At 44.1% G+C, this 20,045-nt stretch overlaps 1 protein-coding gene across 4 annotated transcripts in view; it reads right to left on the bottom strand.

Moving 5' to 3' along the window:
- Positions 1 to 20,045, bottom strand: part of LOC132824519 (src substrate cortactin-like) — an 83,519-nt gene that overhangs the window by 20,729 nt on the left and 42,745 nt on the right. For 3 of the 4 annotated variants that reach the window (XM_060839140.1, XM_060839139.1, XM_060839143.1), the window contains 3 exons: positions 12,114 to 12,224; positions 11,060 to 11,170; positions 461 to 571 (listed from right to left, as the gene is read on the bottom strand). In XM_060839140.1, coding sequence (XP_060695123.1) covers positions 461 to 571; positions 11,060 to 11,170; positions 12,114 to 12,224 — 333 coding nt within the window. The remainder of the gene's footprint in view (positions 1 to 460; positions 572 to 11,059; positions 11,171 to 12,113; positions 12,225 to 20,045) is intronic. The other variant, XM_060839141.1, reaches the window with a different exon arrangement.

The raw sequence follows: 20,045 nt of genomic DNA, 5'->3' as shown, positions 1-20,045 counted from the left end.
TTATGGATACACGATAGAAACAGATGTCAATCAGATTTCTCCATGGCACAGTAGTCTGAACATTGATGCAAGATATTATAAAACAGCAGATTCAACAGGGTCAACTAGGAAATTTTGGGAGGAATTTGCTGCAGGGTTGAGGGAATCAGGAACTATTGGGGAAAATCAAGTGGTTTGGAGGAGGAAAATGGGTGGCTCCCGTGAACCACATGGCCGGTTTAAACCGGACAGACCTAGAAGGGGGAGCATGTGGGGGAAAAGGCACCAGAACTCTGTCAGCACTTCCGGAACTTTCCATATGAGCCCCACTGTTTCTCGGAATTAATTGAATAAATTTTGGGGAGAAAGTTGCTTCTAATATCCATTGTAGAACTGGAAAGAAAATGCCACTGAAGGGGTATGTGCTCTCAATTTAGTGCATTTTTATGAAGCCAGAGCGAGGCCTGGCATCAGACTCTGCCTTGTTGAGACTCGTGCTTGGCCAGCTTTTCCTTGTAATCGAAGCCGACGGCAGATTTGTCCTGGTTTTCTGTCTCAACACCATATTTGCCACCGAAACCTCTCTTATAGTCTGCAAATCCATACACAACCAAAACAAAGACAGTGACAAGAAAAACACAAGCCAAGTTATGTCAAACACACAATAACAGAATTATAAAACAAAACAGACTAAAATGCATAACAGTACAATATAAAACAAAACTCTAAAAAAGCAGATTGCTTCAATACACAACACATTCTAGGTGAGGATTTTTTGACAAGTACAATTAGATTCTTGTTCAACTGCATTTTCTGAAAATACCAGTTAGTTCTAATCAAACTGTTTTAGGCACAACGTCAATCCAGTGCCCAACTGTCATACCAACATGAACGAGTAGTTAGGGCAAGACAGACAGACAGACAGACAGACACACACACACACACACACACACACACCACACTGAGGCAGGCATGAGGGGCTCAATGGCCCCCTTTTGCTCTGAAACAACTCGGATTCTGTGAAGTTCCCTTTTCGTCAGATTCTCTGTAGAAATCCTTTCGAGTGCCAATGAAAATCTTCACCAACAGAAACTGTGATCTAGAAATTACTGGTTTTAAAGAAACTGTGCCAAAATATTCAGTCACATATTGGATTTGTGCTTCATCAGAATAGAGAAAGAAAACTGGCACCCTCTTTGTAGAGATGACCAAGCCACCTTACAGTCAGGCGCTAGAAGAATGCAGGACTGCTAACAATGTCACATGTTTAAAATCATCAGGAGGGGATAGACCAGGAAATTTCAGGCTAATCAGTCTAATTTCAGTCTAATTAGAAATAATCTGAGGAACAGGATATATCTATGAGTGTGAAATATGGATCCATCAAGAATAGTGAGAGACATATTTGATCGAATTTTCTGAGGAACGCGGATGAGAGGAACATGTTGGAAACATCGACATTGACTTTCGAAAGGCTTTTGATAAGGTTCTTCATGGCAGACAGATCAAGAAAGAATGAGTCCATGGGAACCAAGGCAAAGTGGCACACTGATTCCAAACTAGGCTGAGAGGGAGGAAACCGAGGATGATGTGAGGAAAAGGTTTCTGTGATTGGAGGCCTTTTTCCAGTGAGGTTCCACAGGGCTCAGTGTTGGGGCTCTTGCTGCTTCTAATGTACATTAACTATTTAGATTTAGATTTAGATTTAGGATTTGAACATAGACTGTGAGATCAAGAAGTTTGCAATTGTAATGAAAATTGATCAAGGAGGAAATAATGAGGATGATGATTTGTAAACTACAGGAGGATCCCAATGGCCTAGTCAGCTGGACAGAACACTGGACAATGGAATTCAACCTGGAAAACTGGGAGGTCATGTCCTTGGGAAGGCTAACAAGTGAAGGGATTACACTCTGAATGATATGAGCCCTGGAGAGTGCTGATGGTCAAAGGGACCTTAGTGTTCATAGCCACAGATCCGGGACATTAGCAGGGCATGGAGATAAAGCAGTTGAGAAGGTATATGGGATACTTGCCTTTATTAGCCAAGGCAGCGATATACAAGGCTTTCCTGGAACGATGTAAATCGCTGGTTTGGCCACAGCTGGAGTACCGTGTGTAATATCGGTCTCCACACAATAGGGACAAAGTGATGTCACTGGAGAGGATGCAGAGAAGAGTTACCAGGATGTTGCCTTGGGCTGAAGGAGCTAGGAGGAGAAATTGGAAAAGCTAGAATGGAAAAAGTAGAGAGGGAACCTGATAGATCTGTATAAGATTATGGCAGGCAGAGATAGGCCTGTCCCTTAGAATAGGGGTCAGGAACCTGGGACACAGATTTAAAGATAGAGGTAAAAGGCCAAATGGAGAAGTTTCTTTTTCAACTCAGGGTGCGGGCGGTGGGAGACTCGCTGCCTGAAAGGGCGGTTGAGTCAGTAGATTTAGACATTCGCTCGTGATGTCACAGCTTCCAAAGTAATGGGCCAAGGGCTGCAAAACGGGATTAGCGTCATCAGATCCTTGTGGGCCAACATGAACAGCAGGCTGACTGGCCTTCTGCTGTGCTGTCCAACATCGGAGTCAATAAGGAAACAGTAGAGATGATGTAGAGCTGACACAGCACAATGTGTTTTTGTACTTAGTGAATGTAAAGTAGGATATTTCTAAAACGTGGCTCACTGACATAGTAATCTTTTATAAAGAGAAATGAGGAGTGCAGGACAGGTTTAGTTGTAAATACTTTAATATTCTGAAGTCGTCCTGTGTTACCAGGAAATACACATGTACAGACGAGTGGAAATAGAGTTACATTAGTGTGAAACTAATGGTCCATCTAGTTCAATTATCCCAGCTCAGACAACACACACACACACACACACACACACACACACACACACACACACACACACACACACACACACACACCCCCCACCCCCATCCTTCCATCAACCTAAACAACACTTACCTCCCCTGCACATGCATACACCCACACCCACCCACACACATACACCCACACCCACCCACATAACTTCCACCCATTCTCTTCGGGGGGAATGGGTGGAAGTTATCCAGATGCACACAATGGCAAACAATGAGCTGACCTCTTTCCAAATAAAAAAGGAGAGATTTAGGTCTGATGAGCAATTTAAAAGGCAAAATAACAGCCCCTTTTCTGGAACTGTTCAAAGGTTCTGCAACTGATGCAGTTATACCATTACCAATGCTGAGGGAATAGCAGAGTGGTGATTTTTATTGTCCCTGACTAATACCATTATTGTTAACTGACTGTGAGGTTGTAATCGAGCTCCCAGTTATTGACTGCCTACACCAGATGCTTTGTTAGCAGTTGTCCTGACAATTCCCAGCATCAACAACAGGCCAAGCACTGTCAGTGGCTGTGCTCAATGAGAGAATTTCAATGTCAGCGCAGCGCAGGAAATCGCCTCTATTCTCCTGGAAAGTAAACTTGCTGATGATATAACAGTGCATACCCAACCAAAAACACGGGATTTCAATTTGACAATAACAGAAATATAGATGGACAAAGTTATATCGGGAAAAAAAACATTTACACAGAGGTATTAATAGGTTAAGTTAATGGGCAAATGGAGTAAGTGTGGGAAAATGTGGAGCTGCTGATTTTCGAAGGGAGAACAAAAGAACAGAACTTTATTTAAATAGAGAAAATTGCAAAAAAAGTCGCAACACAAAGCAATTTAGGGGGAGCTTGTGTATGAAACACAAAGCTAGCTCACAGGGAATCAGGAAGGGGAAAGGAATGTTGGCCCTTATTTCAAGGGGGTTGGAGTATAAGAGTAGGGAAGTCTTACTGCAACTGAATAAGGTGCTGGGGAGACCACATCTGGAGCACTGTGAGCAGTTTATGGTCCCGTTATTTAAGGAAGGGTATCATTTTGTTGGAGGCAGTTCAGAGAAGGTTCACTTGGATGGTTTCTGGGATGGAGGAACCGTCTGATGAGCAAAGATTCAACAGATCGGGACTCCACTCATTGGAGTTTAGAAGAATGAGAGGTGATCTCACTGAAACACATCAGATTCACAAGGTCAATGCTGAGAGAAATGTTTCCCCTCAGGGAAGAGTCTAGGACCAGAGAGCATAGTCTCAGAATAAAAGGAGCACCAAGTTAAGACTGAGCTAAGGAGGAATTTCTTCTCCTTGGAACTCCTTGCCCCAGAGAGCTGGAGGGCAGAGTCCTTCTGGATGTTTCAGCTTCTTGTACAGGAGCAGAATCGAGGGTCATGGGCAACAGGCAGAAAAGTGAATCAGGAATGTCGGATCAGCCGCAATTCCATAGAATGGTGGAGCAAGCTCAAAGGGGCTGAACGGCCTCCCCTTGTTGTTATTTCTAATAGTCTTAAAGAAACAAAGTCATCTCCTGTCAGTTCATGCTTCAAAAAGTTATGTTTGTCAACTGGTAATTAGCTCTCAAATATTGCACTGATGTGGCTGTCCCCATCTCAAACAGCTATGCTGTTTTGGAAAATGTAGAGAGTGTTGGATTCTGGTACTGAGACTGGCTCTAATGCAACGAGGGGTATGTCGGCGTTCCAAAGATCAAAATGTGTTAGAGGATTCTGTAGTCCGAGGTACAGAGACATTTCTGTGGCCAGCAGTGAAAAAGCAGAATGGTGTGTTGTTTCCCTGGTGCCAGGATCAAGGATGTCTCAGAGAGGGTGCAGGATGTTCTCACGGGGAGAGGGGCCAGCAAGAGGTCATTGTCCACATCGGAACCAACGGCATTGGAAGGGAAAAGGTTCAGACTCCGAAGGGAGATTACAGGGAGTTCGGCAGAAATTTAAAAGGGAGGTCCTCAAGGGTAGTAATATCTGGATTACTCCCAGTGTTACGAGCTGGTGAGGGCAGGAATAGGAGGATAGAGCAGATGAATGCATGGCTGAGGAGCTGGTGTGTGGGAGAAGGATTCACACTTTTGGATCATTGGAATCTCTTTTGGGGTAGAAGTGACCTGTACAAGAAGGACGGATTGCACCTAAATTGAAAGGGGACTAATATACTGGCAGGGAGATTAGCTAGAACTGCTCTGGAGGATTTAAACTAGTAAGGTGGGGGATGGGGGAGCCAGGGAGATAGTCAGGAAAGAGACTGATACAGTTGAGAACAGAAGCGAGTCAAACAGTCAGGGCAGGCAGGGACAAGGTAGGACTAATAAATTAAACTGCATTTATTTCAATGCAAGGGGCCTAACAGGGAAGGCAGGTGAACTCAGGGCATGGTTAGGAACATGGGACTGGGATATCATAGCAATTACAGAAACATGGCTCAGGGATGGGCAGGACTGGCAGCTGAATGTTCCAGGATACAAATGCTACAGGAAGGATAGAAAGGGAGGCAAGAGAGGAGGGGGAGTGACCTTTTTGATAAGGGATAGCATTACAGCTGTGCTGAGGGAGGATATTCCTGGAAATACATCCAGGAAAGTTATTTGGGTGGAACTAAGGAATAAGAAAGGGATGATCACCTTATTGGGATTGTATTATTGACCCTCTAATGGTCAGAGGGAAATTGAGAAACAAATTTGTAAGGAGATCTCAGCTACCTGTAAGAATAATAGGGTGGTTATGGTAGGGGATTTTAACTTTCCAAACATAGAGTGGGACTGCCATTGTGTTAAAGGTTTAGATGGAGAGGAATTTCTTAAGTGTGTACAAGACATTTTTCTGATTAAGTACGTGGATGTACCTATTAGAGAAGGTGCAAAACTTGACCTACTCTTGGGAAATAAGGCAAGGCAGGTGACTGAGGTGTCAGTGGGGGAGCACTTTTGGAGCAGCGACCATAATTCTATTCGTTTTAAAATAGTGATGGAAAAGGATAGACCAGATCTAAAAGTTGAAGTTCCAAATTGGAGAAAGGCCAATTTTGACGGTATTAGGCAAGAACTTTAGATTGGAGGCAGATGTTCGCAGGTAAAGGGACGGCTGGAAAATGGGAAGCCTTCAGAAATGAGATAGCAAGAATCCAGAGAAAGTATATTCCTGTCAGGGTGAAAGGGAAGGCTGGTAGGTATAGGGAATGCTGGATGACTAAAGAAATTGAGGGTTTAGTTAAGGAAAAGAAGGAAGCATATGTCAGGTATAGATAGGATAGATCGAGTGAATCCTTAGAAGAGTATAAAGGAAGTAGGAGTATACTTGAGGGAAATCAGGAGGGCAAAAAGGGGACATGAGATAGCTTTGGCAAATAGAATTAAGGAGAATCCTAAAGGTTTTTACAATATATTAAGGACAAAAGGGAGAGAATAGTGCCCCTCAAAGATCAGTAAGGCGGCCTTTGTGTGGAGCCACAGAAAATGGGGGAGATACTAAATGAATATTTTGCATCAGTATTTACTATGGAAAAGGATATAGAAGATATAGACTGTAGGGAAATAGATGGTGACATCTTGCAAAATGTCCAGATTACAGAGGAGGAAGTGCTGGATGTCTTGAAACAGTTAAAGGTGGATAAATCCCCAGGACCTGATCAGGTGTACCCAAGAACTCTGTGGGAAGCTAGAGAAGTGATTGCTGGGCCTCTTGCTGAGGTATTTGTATCATCGATAGTCACAGGTGAGGTGCCGGAAGACTGGAGGTTGGCAAACGTGGTGCCACTGTTAAAGAAGGGCGGTAAAGACAAATCAGGGAACAATAGACCGGTGAGCCTGACCTCGGTGGTGGGCAAGTTGTTGGAGGGAATCCTGAGGGACAGGGTGTCCATGTATTTGGAAAGGCAAGGACTGATTAGGGATAGTCAACATGGCTTTGTACGTGGGAAATCATGTCTCACAAACTTGATTGAGTTTTTTGAAGTAACAAAGATGATTGATGAGGGCAGAGCAGTAGATGTTATCTATATAGACTTCAGTAAGGCGTTCAACAAGGTTCCCCATGGGAGACTGATTAGCAAGGTTAGATCTCACGGAACACAGGGAAAACTAGCCATTTGGATACAGAACTGGCTCAAAGGTAGAAGACAGAGGGTGGTGGTGGAGGGTTGCTTTTCAGACTGGAGGCCTGTGACCAGTGGAGTGCCACAAGGATCGGTGCTGGGCCCTCTACTTTTTGTCATTTACATAAATGATTTGGATGTGAGCATAAGAGGTAGTTAGTAAGTTTGCAGATGACACCAAAATTGAAGGTGTAGTGGACAGCAAAGAGGGTTACCTCAGATTACAACAGGATCTGGACCAGATGGGCCAATGGGCTGAGAAGTGGCAGATGGAGTTTAATTCAGATAAATGAGAGGTGCTGCATTTTGGGAAAGCAAATCTTAGCCGGACTTATACACTTAATGGTAAGGTCCTAGGGAGTGTTGCTGAACAAAGAGACCTTGGAGTGCAGGTTCATAGCTCCTTGAAAGTGGAGTCACAGGTAGATAGGATAGTGAAGGCGGTGTTTGGTATGCTTTCCTTTATTGGTCAGAGTATTGAGTACAGGAGTTGGGAGGTCATGTTGTGGTTGTACAGGACATTGGTTAGGCCATTGTTGGAATATTGCATGCAATTCTGGTCTCCTTCCTATCAGAAAGATGTTGTGAAACTTGAAAGGGTTCAGAAAAGATTTACAAGGATGTTGCCAGGGTTGGAGGATCTGAGCTACAGGGAGAGGCTGAACAGGCTGGGGCTGTTTTCCCTGGAGCGTCGGAGGCTGAGGGGTGACCTTATAGAGGTTTACAAAATTGTGAGGGGCATGGATAGGGTAAATAGACAAAGTCTTTTCCCTGGGGTGGGGGAGTCCAGAACTAAAGGGAATAGGTTTAGGGTGAGAGGGGAACGATATAAAAGAGACCTAAGGGGCATCTCTTTCATGCAGAGGGTGGTACGTGTATGGAATGAGCTGCCAGAGGATGTGGTGGAGGCTGGTATAATTGTAACATTTACGAGGCATTTGGATGGGTATATGAATAAGAAGGGTTTGGAGGGATATGGGCTGTGTGCTGGCAGGTGGGACTAGATTGGCTTGGGATATCTGGTCAGCATGGATGGGTTGGACCAAGGGTCTGTTTCCATGCTGTACATCTCTATGACGTCAGTCAGTCAGCCCCATTCCCCCTCGTCCTTTAGCTTCACATGTTTAATCCTCTCAGGGGCCTAATCTCAGTTTTCTCCACCCTCAGACAGAACACACCAAAGATTCTCAGATTTATTCCGATACGAAACCAGTCATTCAACCATTTCTGCTCCCACCAATCATTCGTGAACCCCCCTTCCCCACATCCCTCTCCTTCAGGTCGTTGAGGTAGTTATACTTAGGTTTACAACACAGAAGGAAGCCACTCAACCCTTGTGTCTGCCCTGGCCAATAGACCCCACAGCCTGGTCCCTTTTCCCAGCATTTGGCTCTTTCCCTGGGGTTTCGGGTAGATATCCGGGCACCTTATCAATGAGTTGGGGGTTTCTGCTTCAGCTCAAATTTCCCCTAATCCTTCTATCCATCCCTCAAAATCTTCACCACCTAGTCATGAACCCTTCTACTGAAGGAAGTAGAGCCACAGAATCATACAACATGGAAACAGACCCTTCGGTCCAACTCGTCTATGCTGACCAGGTTTCCTGAACTCAACTGGTCCCACTTGCCTGGGTTTGGAACATATCCCTCTAAACCTTTCGGATTCATGTACTTGTCCAAATGTCTTTTAAACTGTTGTAATTGGACCCACTTCTACCATTTTCTCTGGATTCTAACCATCCACACACCTCAACTAGGCCTGACAACATCCTTCCTATAATAAAATGGCCAAACTGCACAAAGTGCTCATTGGTCAACAAATTGATGATACATAGAGTCCCCCTCCACACCCCCAACTCCTGCATCCCACTCTGTATCAGGGTTCCATCTTCCTCCTTCACCACTATATCCATCGTTCCTGCTGGCTTCAGGAATCTGTGGGCATTCACTCCAAGGTCCTCCCAATTCCCTAATCCCCTCAGTATTCTCCCATTTATTGTCCATTCCTTTGTCTTTTTGAACTCCCCAAATGCATTACCTCAGATTTCTGAGGGACCTCTCCACTCCACCGATATTGTGTTGCAGTCTAGTGTTTGCAGCTGGTTTTGGGTTGCCCAAAGCCTCTGGATTGTGCCCCTTACAGATGTGTCTCAATCATAAATATATAAACCCCAAAAGGCAGGGAGCAGTACTGAGCCCCACAGAGTCCCACTGAAAACTCAATCTTCCATCCCACAAACATCCATCAAACATGGTCCTTCCTGTCACAGAACCAGTTTGTCATCTCTCTCTCCCTCCAGATCCCAAGTCCTTTTATTTGCTTTTAACCAGGCTGTTCTGAAGAACCTTTTCCAAAAACTTCCACATCAACTCCCCTGCACTACCCTCACTAATCCTCGCTGTAACTTCCACAAAAACCTTAACGGAGTTCATTGACAGAACTTCCCTGAATAAATCCATTCCAATTGTCCAGGGCTACTCCCCACCTTTGGAAGTGACAATTTATCTGGTTCTCAGAACCAAGTCCATTAATTCGCTTGGTACCCAAGTTAGACTAACTGCCCTAAAACTGCTCTGTTTATTTTTGCTCCATTTTCATATAACCTTCACGGTGACAGTGAGAGAATTGTGTTCTCATCTTAATTTTTGGAAAGGATGTCACAGCCCTTTTAGCACGAGCTCATTATAATATCATTAGGATGTAAAACTTGTGACCATGAGAAATATCGCAGGGAATATCCATAAGGAAGCTGGACCTTTGAGAATGTGAAAAATTCGATAGGATAAACAGAGGAGTTACTATTTCAACAGGGGAATCCAGCACTCAGAATCCCAACGCTTTAACAAAATTACAGAATGTGGGATAGTTAGTTGATGTTGAGGTAGTTGATCAGCCATGGTCTAGATGGGCTGAATAGCCTACTCCTGCCTCCCATGTTCCCATACAAAATGTTAGTGAACATTCCAGTAAAGGAATGCAGAAAAAGCTGCTTTAACTGGGGAGTGGCTAGACTGTGGAATGCTTTTGCAGTTTTATTCACAAGGGATGTGGGTGTGCCTGGTCAGCAAGTATTTCTTACTAATAAACAGTGAGTAATTGAGGTGAAGAGCATTGAAGACAAAGCCAGATAAGTACAAGGGGGAACAGAAGGAAACGCAGCTGGATGTGAGGAATAAGCCCATGAGCACCGGCCTGTTACTGTGCTACCATTCTATATAATGTATGACATCACAACACACTGCTCTTCTGCTGCACAGACCTTACAGGCTTTCCATCTTAAAGTTTTAAAATATTTTTATGATTGCTATTCAGGTAAATACTTCCCAAGGAGAATGTGTCGCTACATAAAGACAGGCCCTCTCTCAATTCTACAATCGAGTATAGGTCTGAGAGTTTTTCCACATTATGTCATCCTTCAAAATTTAAAAATCTGACATGCCCTAAATTGATAACATCTCTGTCAAGATGGTGATTAAAAACTTGATCCAATTTATAAAAGAGACAGGGCCATGGGTCACCAGTTGTTTGAGAAAGTCCAATGTGATGCAAAACCATTTTCATATTCCTGTCTAGAATCCTGGAGTGTTTTCCTACTGTGGAAGTGATGTGTTAAAACACTTCCTGCAGGAAGGTAGGTGAAGTGTTGGATAAACAGCTCAGTGCATGAAGGTACTCTCTGCTCTCACTCATACCCCAGCCCACCCCAGCCCAGCCCAGCTGATAGCACTCATAGCCACACTGTCCCCTTGCCTCTCCTCTCCAACTCATGTAAAACCAACCCAAGTCCAGCTCACATAGAATGTCTTGTACCTAAACAGAGCAGTTTGTATGAACCATAGCAATCGTTAACCAATTTCCCCAAAATTACTTTTCCTCTCTCTTTATTGTTTTCACTTCTGTTTTAAAAGAACATAAACATTCCTCCTTTTTCTTTCCAAACCTAACCCCAATCCCCACCTCCTCCACACCCACTCTGTGCTACTTTGGCTTCAAATGGCGCTGTTGTTCCTAATAACCGCCAGTCAGTGACCAATCAGCATTTCCAATGCTCAGTAATTCCGACAGATTGGCCTTTCATCTTTAGTTTGTCACAAAGACCTGAGCACTGACCTTTCTGCGATTCGTGAAGTTGTGTTGTCTCCTGGTGATCCCAGCCCAAAGCATTCTTGTCTTGTCGGTCGGTCTGGACACCAAATTTTCCACCAAAACCTCTGACATAATCTAAACAAATCAAACAGAGTCATTGAGTTTGGGCTGATGCCCCATTCATTCCCAAAGTACAAAACAACAACAAAATATACTTCTAAAAGGAGGAGAACTTAGAGATAATGGGAGATGACTTTAAATGGATCTCAGCCAATCAGAATGAAATCTCCCCTCAACTCAGAGGACCCTTTACTTGAAGCGGGTTGACATTTCCAACCCTATCACAAATGGACTTGGCTCCCCAACACAACATGAATTGAACAATTAACAATGTCATCCATTCAGCCTATTCCATCAATCAATTAAAATCATTGTTGATCCGCAAGAATGGAGGAACAGGAGAAGGCCATTCAGCCTATCAAGTCCTGATATACCATTTAATTAAATCATGGCTGGCCCTTTAATGCCAATCACCACAGTATTCCTGAACCATTAATACCCTCCCATCAGAAAAATCCAAACGTTTGGAAATTTGAGTTTTTAAATACAACATATACTTTATTCATAAATATCTTTAAATTTACACATACAGTTACTGAAGCAGTTGTGTGTCAGGATTGGGAGTCATAAATGTGACATGGGTTGGTTAAAATAAGGTGTAAGTAAAAAGAGATGGCTCTTGCTGAATATTCGAGCTGCAACACATTGATGCTGACTTCATGTAACTGGGTTTTTTTCCCTGTGATTTCAGACTAAAAGCCTTCACTTTCAAAATGCAGGAAACAATCCATCAAACTCAAGCACTCAAGATTTTCCTGCACCCACATTAAAATTATTAAATAAAGCAGCAGCCAAATCCTAATTTGCTCTGTGCACCAATACATTCTTCAGATTCCACTCTGTCCACACAGACTGCCAGCACAAGGAGCGACTGCAGCTCAGCTTACTACAAACAAACCACATTATCCAAGTCAGCAGCACAGTATGGTCCAGTCTCCACAGCAACTTGGAAACTAACCTTTCTGTGACTCGTGCTTTTCAGTCTTTCCTTGGTATTCAAAGCCAACAGCACTCTTGTCCACCTTATCCATCTCCACTCCGTACTTGCCACCAAATCCCTTGGAATAATCTGCAGCAAACCAAACGGTATTGTTAAACGAAGGCTGAAGAAATTTACTTATTCAAAAACACACCTTGCAGCGTACAGAGAAACCGACATTTCAGCACCGAATTAAGGTTGATAAAATTCTGCATCCACCACTAAACACAAAAAAGTCACCTGACCAATCACTGACCAGGAATAACATTTAATTAACAGCTAAAGACAGGGTTTTCTAACAGCTGAGCCAGAAGTTTCAATTCACCTCCAGTTTACTAAATTAATTATTCCCATATATGACATGAAGGGGAGAGGTGAGGAAGGGGTGGTGCAGGGTGGGAACATACCTAACCTCACCCTCACCCTAACAGCCATCTTTGCATGTGGCTGCACCAAGTGGGCGTAGACCCTCAGTACACAAACAGCAGGTCTCACTGCGTACTGAGGTTCTCCCTGGAGTTGGGAAGAATGAGAGTGGCCTCACTGTTACGGAACACTCCAAGTAGTTGGACCATCCTGTATCACCCATTCTTCGTGGAGAAATTTGCAAAGAAAATCCCTTTTGACCAGCAGTCCATCAGGAAGTGGTCAGCACATAGTGTCCTTGAGACCTTGTGGGAAAAGGAGAGGGTGGACTCTGACATCTACTCAGGGAACTATATGGCAAAGTGATTTGGCAGAACGCCTTATCACCCAAACTTTCCAACAAGTGCCAGGCCATCACTCAGCTGGGTATAAGAAGGGCACTGTCTGAGAGATCATTCATGTATGCCCAGACTCTCTGTATACATCACCCCATTTTCTAACACATGGCATTAAATCTACAGAACACAAAAGGTTCTCTAACCAACAGGTATGTCTTGGCAAGAACACAGGACACTGCAAAGATTACCACAGCCTTATTAAACAACTAAAGGTTGTGAGGACTGCTACATTAATAAGCTGGTGAGATATTGAGAAGGACCTGGAGATAAATAGAGAGAACTCGGATCAATGGTGTTCCAAGTGAGATACAGCAACTTGATGTTGAAGACGTCAGCAATGAGTAACAGCCACTCAATAATATTACCTCACTTACAGTGCCGTGTCCACTCCTGATCAGCGTGTGCTCCACCTATTCACGAGGTAAACTTTGGGATCAGCGGCCTCCATTTTTGCGGCAGTGGGAGCAGTGAGAGAGAGGATCGGGGGCTGCCAAGATGGTAAATTAATCCTTTAAAAGTTTACCTCGTGAATAGGGGGACTGCTGAGTAAGTGAGGTAATATATTTGGGCAGTTGCTTTACCCAAAACACTACTGACATAGTGTCTCCCACTCATCCTTCTCCTGTAACTGAAAAAAAGAGGGACTTCGATGTTGTAGCCATTTCGGAGACATGGATAGAGCAGGGACAGGAATGATTGTTACAGTTTCCTGGATTTAGATATTTCAGCAGGATCAGAGAAGGTGGTAAAAGAAAGGAAGGTGTGGCATTGTTAGTCAAGGACAGTATTATGGTGACAGAAAGGACATTTAATGAGGACTTGTCTACTGAGGTAGTGTGGGCTGAGGTTAGAAACAGGAGAGGTCACCCTGTTGGGACTTTTCTGTATGCCTCCGAATAGTCCCAGAGATGCAGGTGAAAGGAGAGCAAAGGTATTTCTGGATAGGAGTGAGAGTAACAGGGCAGTTGTTATGGGGGACTTCAAATATGGGAATGCTATACTTTGAGTACTTTAGATGGGTCAGTTTTTGTCCAACACTGTATCAGGAAGCCCTCCTGTACACACGTAGACAGGCCAATAAGGGGCGAGGACACACTGGATTTGGTACTGGGTAATGAACCCGGCCAGCTATTAGATTAGGGGGTAGGTGAGCACTTTGGTGATAGTGACCACAATTCGGTTATGTTTACTTTAGCGATGGAAAGGGATTGGTGTATACCACAGGGCAAGAGTTACAGCTGGGGGAAAGGCAATTATGAGAAGATTAGGCAAGCTTCAGGATGCATAGGATGGGGGAGGAAACTGCAGGGGATGGGCACAATAGAAATATGGAGCTTATTCAATGAACAGCTACTGCGTGTCCTTAATAAGTATGTACCTGTCAGACAGGGAGGAAGTAGTTGAGTGAGGGAGCTGTGTTTATTAGAGAAGTTGAATCTCTTGTCAAGAGGAAGAAGGAGGGTTATGTTAGGATGAGATGTGAAGGCTCATTTAGAGCGACTGAGAGTTACAAATTAGCCAGGAAAGACCTAAAGAGAGAGCCAAGAAGAGCCAGGAGAAGTCATTGGCAGATAGATCAAGGAAAATCCAAAGGCTTTCTATAGGTATATCAGGAATAAAAGAATGACAAAAGTAAGATTAGAGCCAGTCAAGGATAGCAGTGGGAAGTTGTGCGATAAGAAAGATAGGAGAGTCACTAAATGAATATTTTTGGTCAATATTCATACTGTAAAAAGACAATGTTATCAAGGAGAATACTGACAGGATTGAAGTTAATAATGTGGTGGTTTTAGCAATGCTGGAAAGTGTGAAAATAGATAAGTCCCCTTGACCAAAAGTGGCAAATGGAGTTTAATGTGGAAAAGTGTGAGGTGATTTACTTTGGAAGGAGTAACAGGAATGCAGAGTACTGGGCTAGTGGTAAGATTCTTGGTAGTGTGGATGAGCAGAGAGATCTCGGTGTCCAGGTACATAGACCCCTGAAAGCTGCCACCCAGGTTGACAGGGTGTTAAGAAGGTGTACGGTGTGTTAGCTTTTATTGGTAGAGGGATTGAGTTTCAGAACCAGGAGGTTATGCTGCAGCTGTACAAAACTCTGGTGCGGCCGCACCTGGAGTATGGTGTACAGTTCTGGTCACCGCATTATAGAAGGATGTGGAAGCTTTGGAAAGGGTGCAGAGGAGATTTACCAGGATGTTGCCTGGTATGGAGGGGAGGTCTTATGAGGAAAGGCTGTGGGACTTGAGGCTGTTTTCATTGGAGAGAAGAAGGTTGAAAGGTGACTTAATAGAGACATATAAGATAATCAGAGGGTTAGATAGGGTGGACAGTGAGAGCCTTTTTCCAAGTATGGGAACGGTGAGCACGAGGGGGCATAGCTTTAAATTGAGGGGTGATGGATATAGGACAGATGTCAGAGGTAGTTTCTTTACTCAGTAGTAGGGGTAAGGAACATCCTGTCTGCAACAGTAGTAGACTCACCAACTTTATGGGCGTTGAAATGGTCATTGGATAGACATATGGATGGTAATAGAATAGTGTAGGATAGATGGGCTTCAGACTGAGTTCATAGGTTGAAGCAACATCGAAGGGTGAAGGGCCTGTACTGCACTGTAATGTTCTATAATTGAGACAATGATTCCAGAAGGCAGTCTGACCAGAAACTAAATAATTTACTTGCCAGATTTCCATAGCCCCACATTTCCCATGGCTAACCCACCTTGAACAGACATCCCTGGACACTATGGTCAATTTAGCATGGCCAATCCACCGAACCTGCACATCTTTGGACTGAGAGAGGAAACCCACGCAGACACGGGGACAATGTGCAAATTCCACACGGACAGTCCCCTGAGGATGAAATTGAACCCAGGTTCCTGGTGCTGTGAGCAGTGCCAACCACTGAGCCACTATGCCTACCCAAGGTGTTGATGTAAATAACACGAGAGAATTAATGACAGAATATCAGAAATATAGCAGCAGGCAGGAAGATATATAATATTTTGTTTGGATAAAGGAACAAGTTACACTCACTTTGAATGCTCAGTAGACCCATGATTAATGTGTGGAGTTTGGGGACAAATAATAAAGGGTAAGAAGCTAACCTCAAACAGGAAAACATAGTAGTTTGTTAGTTATTCTGACTGGCAAGTACTAGCAAGTGGCATCTAATAAGACGTGGTATTGTGACCACTGTGTTCACCCTTTGTGTGAGCAACTTGCAGCATATTTTCACCTTTACAATGTACTGACAACACCAAACTCAAGGGCCATTATTACTGGATGATGTTCGCAAATAAATACAGGAAGGCATGACTCGGGAGAGTACAGAAAATTCACTTTAATCGAGATGTGGGACAGGGAGGCCACGTAGCATCAGAAGGTTTCAGCTCAGGAAGCAATTTAGCCTGATCCCTGCGACAGTAATTCTCCAAGAACATCAGAACATATGAACTAGGAGCAGGAGCAGGAGTAGGCCATTCGGCCCATCGGGTCTGCTCCGCCAATCAATAAGATCATGGCTGATCTCTTCCTGGCCTCATCTCCAGTTATCCACGTTTTCACCATATCCCTTAATTCCCTTATTTTTCAAAGAAATATCTCCCTTAGCTTTAAAAGCAATTACTGAAGTAGTGTCAACTACTTCCCTGGGCAGGGAATTCCATAGATGAACAACCCTCTGGGTGAAGAAGTCCCTTCTCCGTTCATGTCTAAACCTGCTCCTTCTAATCCTGGGGATATACCCTCTTGTCCTAGTCTCACCCACCAGTGGAAACATTCTCTCTATTTCTATTTTATCAATGCCCTTCATAATTTGATATATTTCTATAAAATCCCCTCCCCATCCTTCTGAATTCCAATGAATATAATCCCAATCTACTCAGCCACTCCTTATAATCCAACCCCCTCAACTCCGGAATCATCCCAGTGAACCCACTTACTCCCCGTTACCCTGCAGAACGGTCTGGTCAGATCACTTTCCAATACCTTGGAAAATCTGCTACCTCCACCACCATTAACACAGATCCTAACCCCATACATGGGCTTCTCCTTGATGGTACATTTGACAATCATTTGGAACAGATCCTAGCTGCTCTGTACAGATCACTCAGGGTTTCAAGCACCTCTGTGGAATCTCTCAGCCGGATCTTCTGAGAGAGTAAAGCCAGGTCTCTACCGTCTTCTGCTCCCTCCTGGATTGTGGAGCCCAGAGTTGGACATAGCGCAGCAGGTAAGGGCAAACCTGTGGTTTATGCATACTTTCCATTAACCCCCCTTCTTTTATATTTCATAGGTCTCTATTTATCAAGCCCAGCATCCCATTCGCCTCACTAACTGCTTGCTGCCTGTTTAGAATTGGAACCCAGTGACTAATACAAGGTCACTGACGGTGGAGCGATTAAAGCTGGGGAGAGCTGACAGGGCTAGAGTCAGAGAAATCTCGGAGGATAGGGGATGGAGGGAGGGTAGGGGATGGAGGGAGGGTAGGAGAGGATGAACAACAATGAGAAAGAGTTTTAAAACTGGCGCCTGCCTCTCCTGAACCCGAAACATGTGAGAACCAGACTTCATCGAACAAAGTCGCTGCTGAATGAGGAGAGCAAGGCAGAGCGGGAGAGAGAAACGGGCAGCTGATCCTGAACTGCAGCAGAGGTCAGGAGCTCAATATGGGAGATTAGCCATGGGAGATTAGCCATGGGAAATGCGGGGTTACAGGGACAAGATAGGGGGTGGGGGCGCTCTTCGGAGGGTCGGTGTGAACTCGATGGACCAAATGGTCTCTTTCCCTATTCTAAGAATCTATGATTTAAATGAGGAAGAGGAACCAGGGGGTATGTGAGTACAGATACAAACATCACTAAAAACAGTAAAACAGATTAAAGTGATCATTAGAAAGCACTTGGTTTACTTTGAGGGATAGCATGGTGTAGCAGGGAGTGTATTTTGTAAAGACCCAACGGGTCTTTCAGAGCACCTACTGTGAGGGACCCTCCAACCACACGCAGTCAATGTGGATTTCACCAGTTTCCTCATCTCCCCTTCCACCTCATCCCAGATCCAACCCTCCAACTCAGCACTACCCTCTTGAACTATCCTACCTGTCCATCTTCCTTCCCACCTATCCACTCCACCTTCTCTCTGACCTATCACACTCTCAGCTATCTCCCCCCCTGCCCCACCCCCCCTCCCAATTATCTCTCAGCCCCCTTGGGCCACAAGCCTCATTCCTGATGAAGTGCTTATGCTTGAAACATTGACTCTCCTGCTCCTCGGATGCTGCCTGACTGGCTGTGCTTTTCCAGCACCACACTCTTCGACTAAGAACATCGGGTCAGAAGGAAAGGAGTTTACTTTAACTCATAGCCTGAAGGAAATGCATTCAGAAAAAGGCAGCATTTCTCAAACGTGTAGTCAAAACCCAGGTTCAGCCAGCCAACAACTACGTACAACTGGAGACACAGTGAAGTCTATTACTCCACATTTGAAGCTGATGATTCAATAACCAAAAAAAACCCTTGATAACAAAAAGTAAGATTCAGCTATTTCATTAACTTGTCTTTAATTGGAATAAATAGTGGACCCAGGACTCAGTCTAGAGAGGATTTGGAATGTTAAAAACTCACCAGTCAGCTACAACCAAAACAGCATTGTGTCAACACAGAGGTAACAAAAAATTTCATAGATTCACTGTCGGGAGACAAAATTCCTTCCTAGCTCAATCTTAAATGTACAACCCCTTATTCTGAGATTATGGACTCTGGTCCCAGACTCTTCCACAAGGGAATCAACCTCTCTACATTTCCTCGGTCAGACCCTGAGAGAATCTTTAATCTTTCAATAATGTCGCCTCTCGTTCTTCTAAACTCCAGTGAATCCAGGCCCAATCTACTCAACCTCTCCTCATAATACCGACTCTCCATCCCCAGGATCAGCTGAGTGAACCTCCGCTGGTCAGGCCATTTTTTCTTAGAGAAAGGGCCCAAAACCGTTCACCGTGTTCCAGCTGGGGTCTGTCTTGTATAGTTTTAGAAAACCTCCTGACTTTTATATTCCATTTCCTTTGAAAGCTTGGATTTTACAAAGTGCTAACTGAACCTAGGCTGCTTTTAGTAATAGAATCATCTAACAGAGGCCACTTGAGCCAATAACAAAGCATTTCAACTGTAAGTACATTGCAACGAAATCCTGCGGCCAAACACTTGAGGAGCTTTTAAGGCAAAGAGAAGTTGAATCAGAAAACTCCACGGACTGGACGGGTGTAATTTGTTGGAAATCAATGGAATATTAAGTCTTAGAGTCAAAGGAGGAGCCGAGAATACGGTGTACCTACAGTACCTTGAACATATTCCCTCATTAATACCACTCCCCCACTCCCTCCAAACTGTGCATTCCCTGACCAAAGTAGCGCATTCTAACAGTTGTGTGCATCCAACAAATTAGAGTTGTTCCCTTGCAAGCCAGTGTATTCCCGATGAGCCGACAGCAGACTCTGTTAAATCATTGTTTAACTCAAGCAGGTTCGAACAGTTGACAATACTCAAAGCCAAGCCAAGGTTATTTGTTGATTGAAATATTCAGGGTCCAATAGCGATGCAGAGAAGTTAAGATTGCAGAGAAAGTGCTGAGGAAAGCACACTGTCCTGCCATCCCGGACTAGAACAGCTGAAACACGGATCAGCTCACTGATTCAGAAACCATTCACAAAGCTGGCCCTTTACCAGAAACCAGTAAAGTCAGATTGCAGTCCAATCACTTTCCAGAACTGAGCCGAGAGCGTGGGGTGCTGGAAAAGCACAGCAGGTCAGGCAGCACTCCCAGCATCAGAAATCCTGATGAAGGGCTTATGCCCAAAACGTCGACTCTCCTGCTCCTCGGATTCTGCCTGACCTGCTGTGCTTTTCCAGCACCACATTCTTGTCTCTGATCTCCAGTATCTGTAGTCCTCACTTTAACCTAATTGACTGCATCAACATTGGTCAAACTTTGTACCAATAATTTAATAAAGCAAGTTTTCCTTTTGATCTGAAAATATTTGTTTGATTGGAAGCCAAGAACAATGGATTAAAAAGGGTGACAGACACAAACTCAATTTCAGTGAAAGTGTGCTTTCCTCGCTTGTTATTCATTGAAAATGATATTAAAATTT

The sequence above is a fragment of the Hemiscyllium ocellatum genome, chromosome 18, assembly GCF_020745735.1.
Source record: "Hemiscyllium ocellatum isolate sHemOce1 chromosome 18, sHemOce1.pat.X.cur, whole genome shotgun sequence".
Classification (NCBI taxonomy): domain Eukaryota; kingdom Metazoa; phylum Chordata; class Chondrichthyes; order Orectolobiformes; family Hemiscylliidae; genus Hemiscyllium; species Hemiscyllium ocellatum.
Note: the sequence above shows the minus strand (reverse complement) of the source record. Positions and strands in the feature narration are given on the sequence as shown.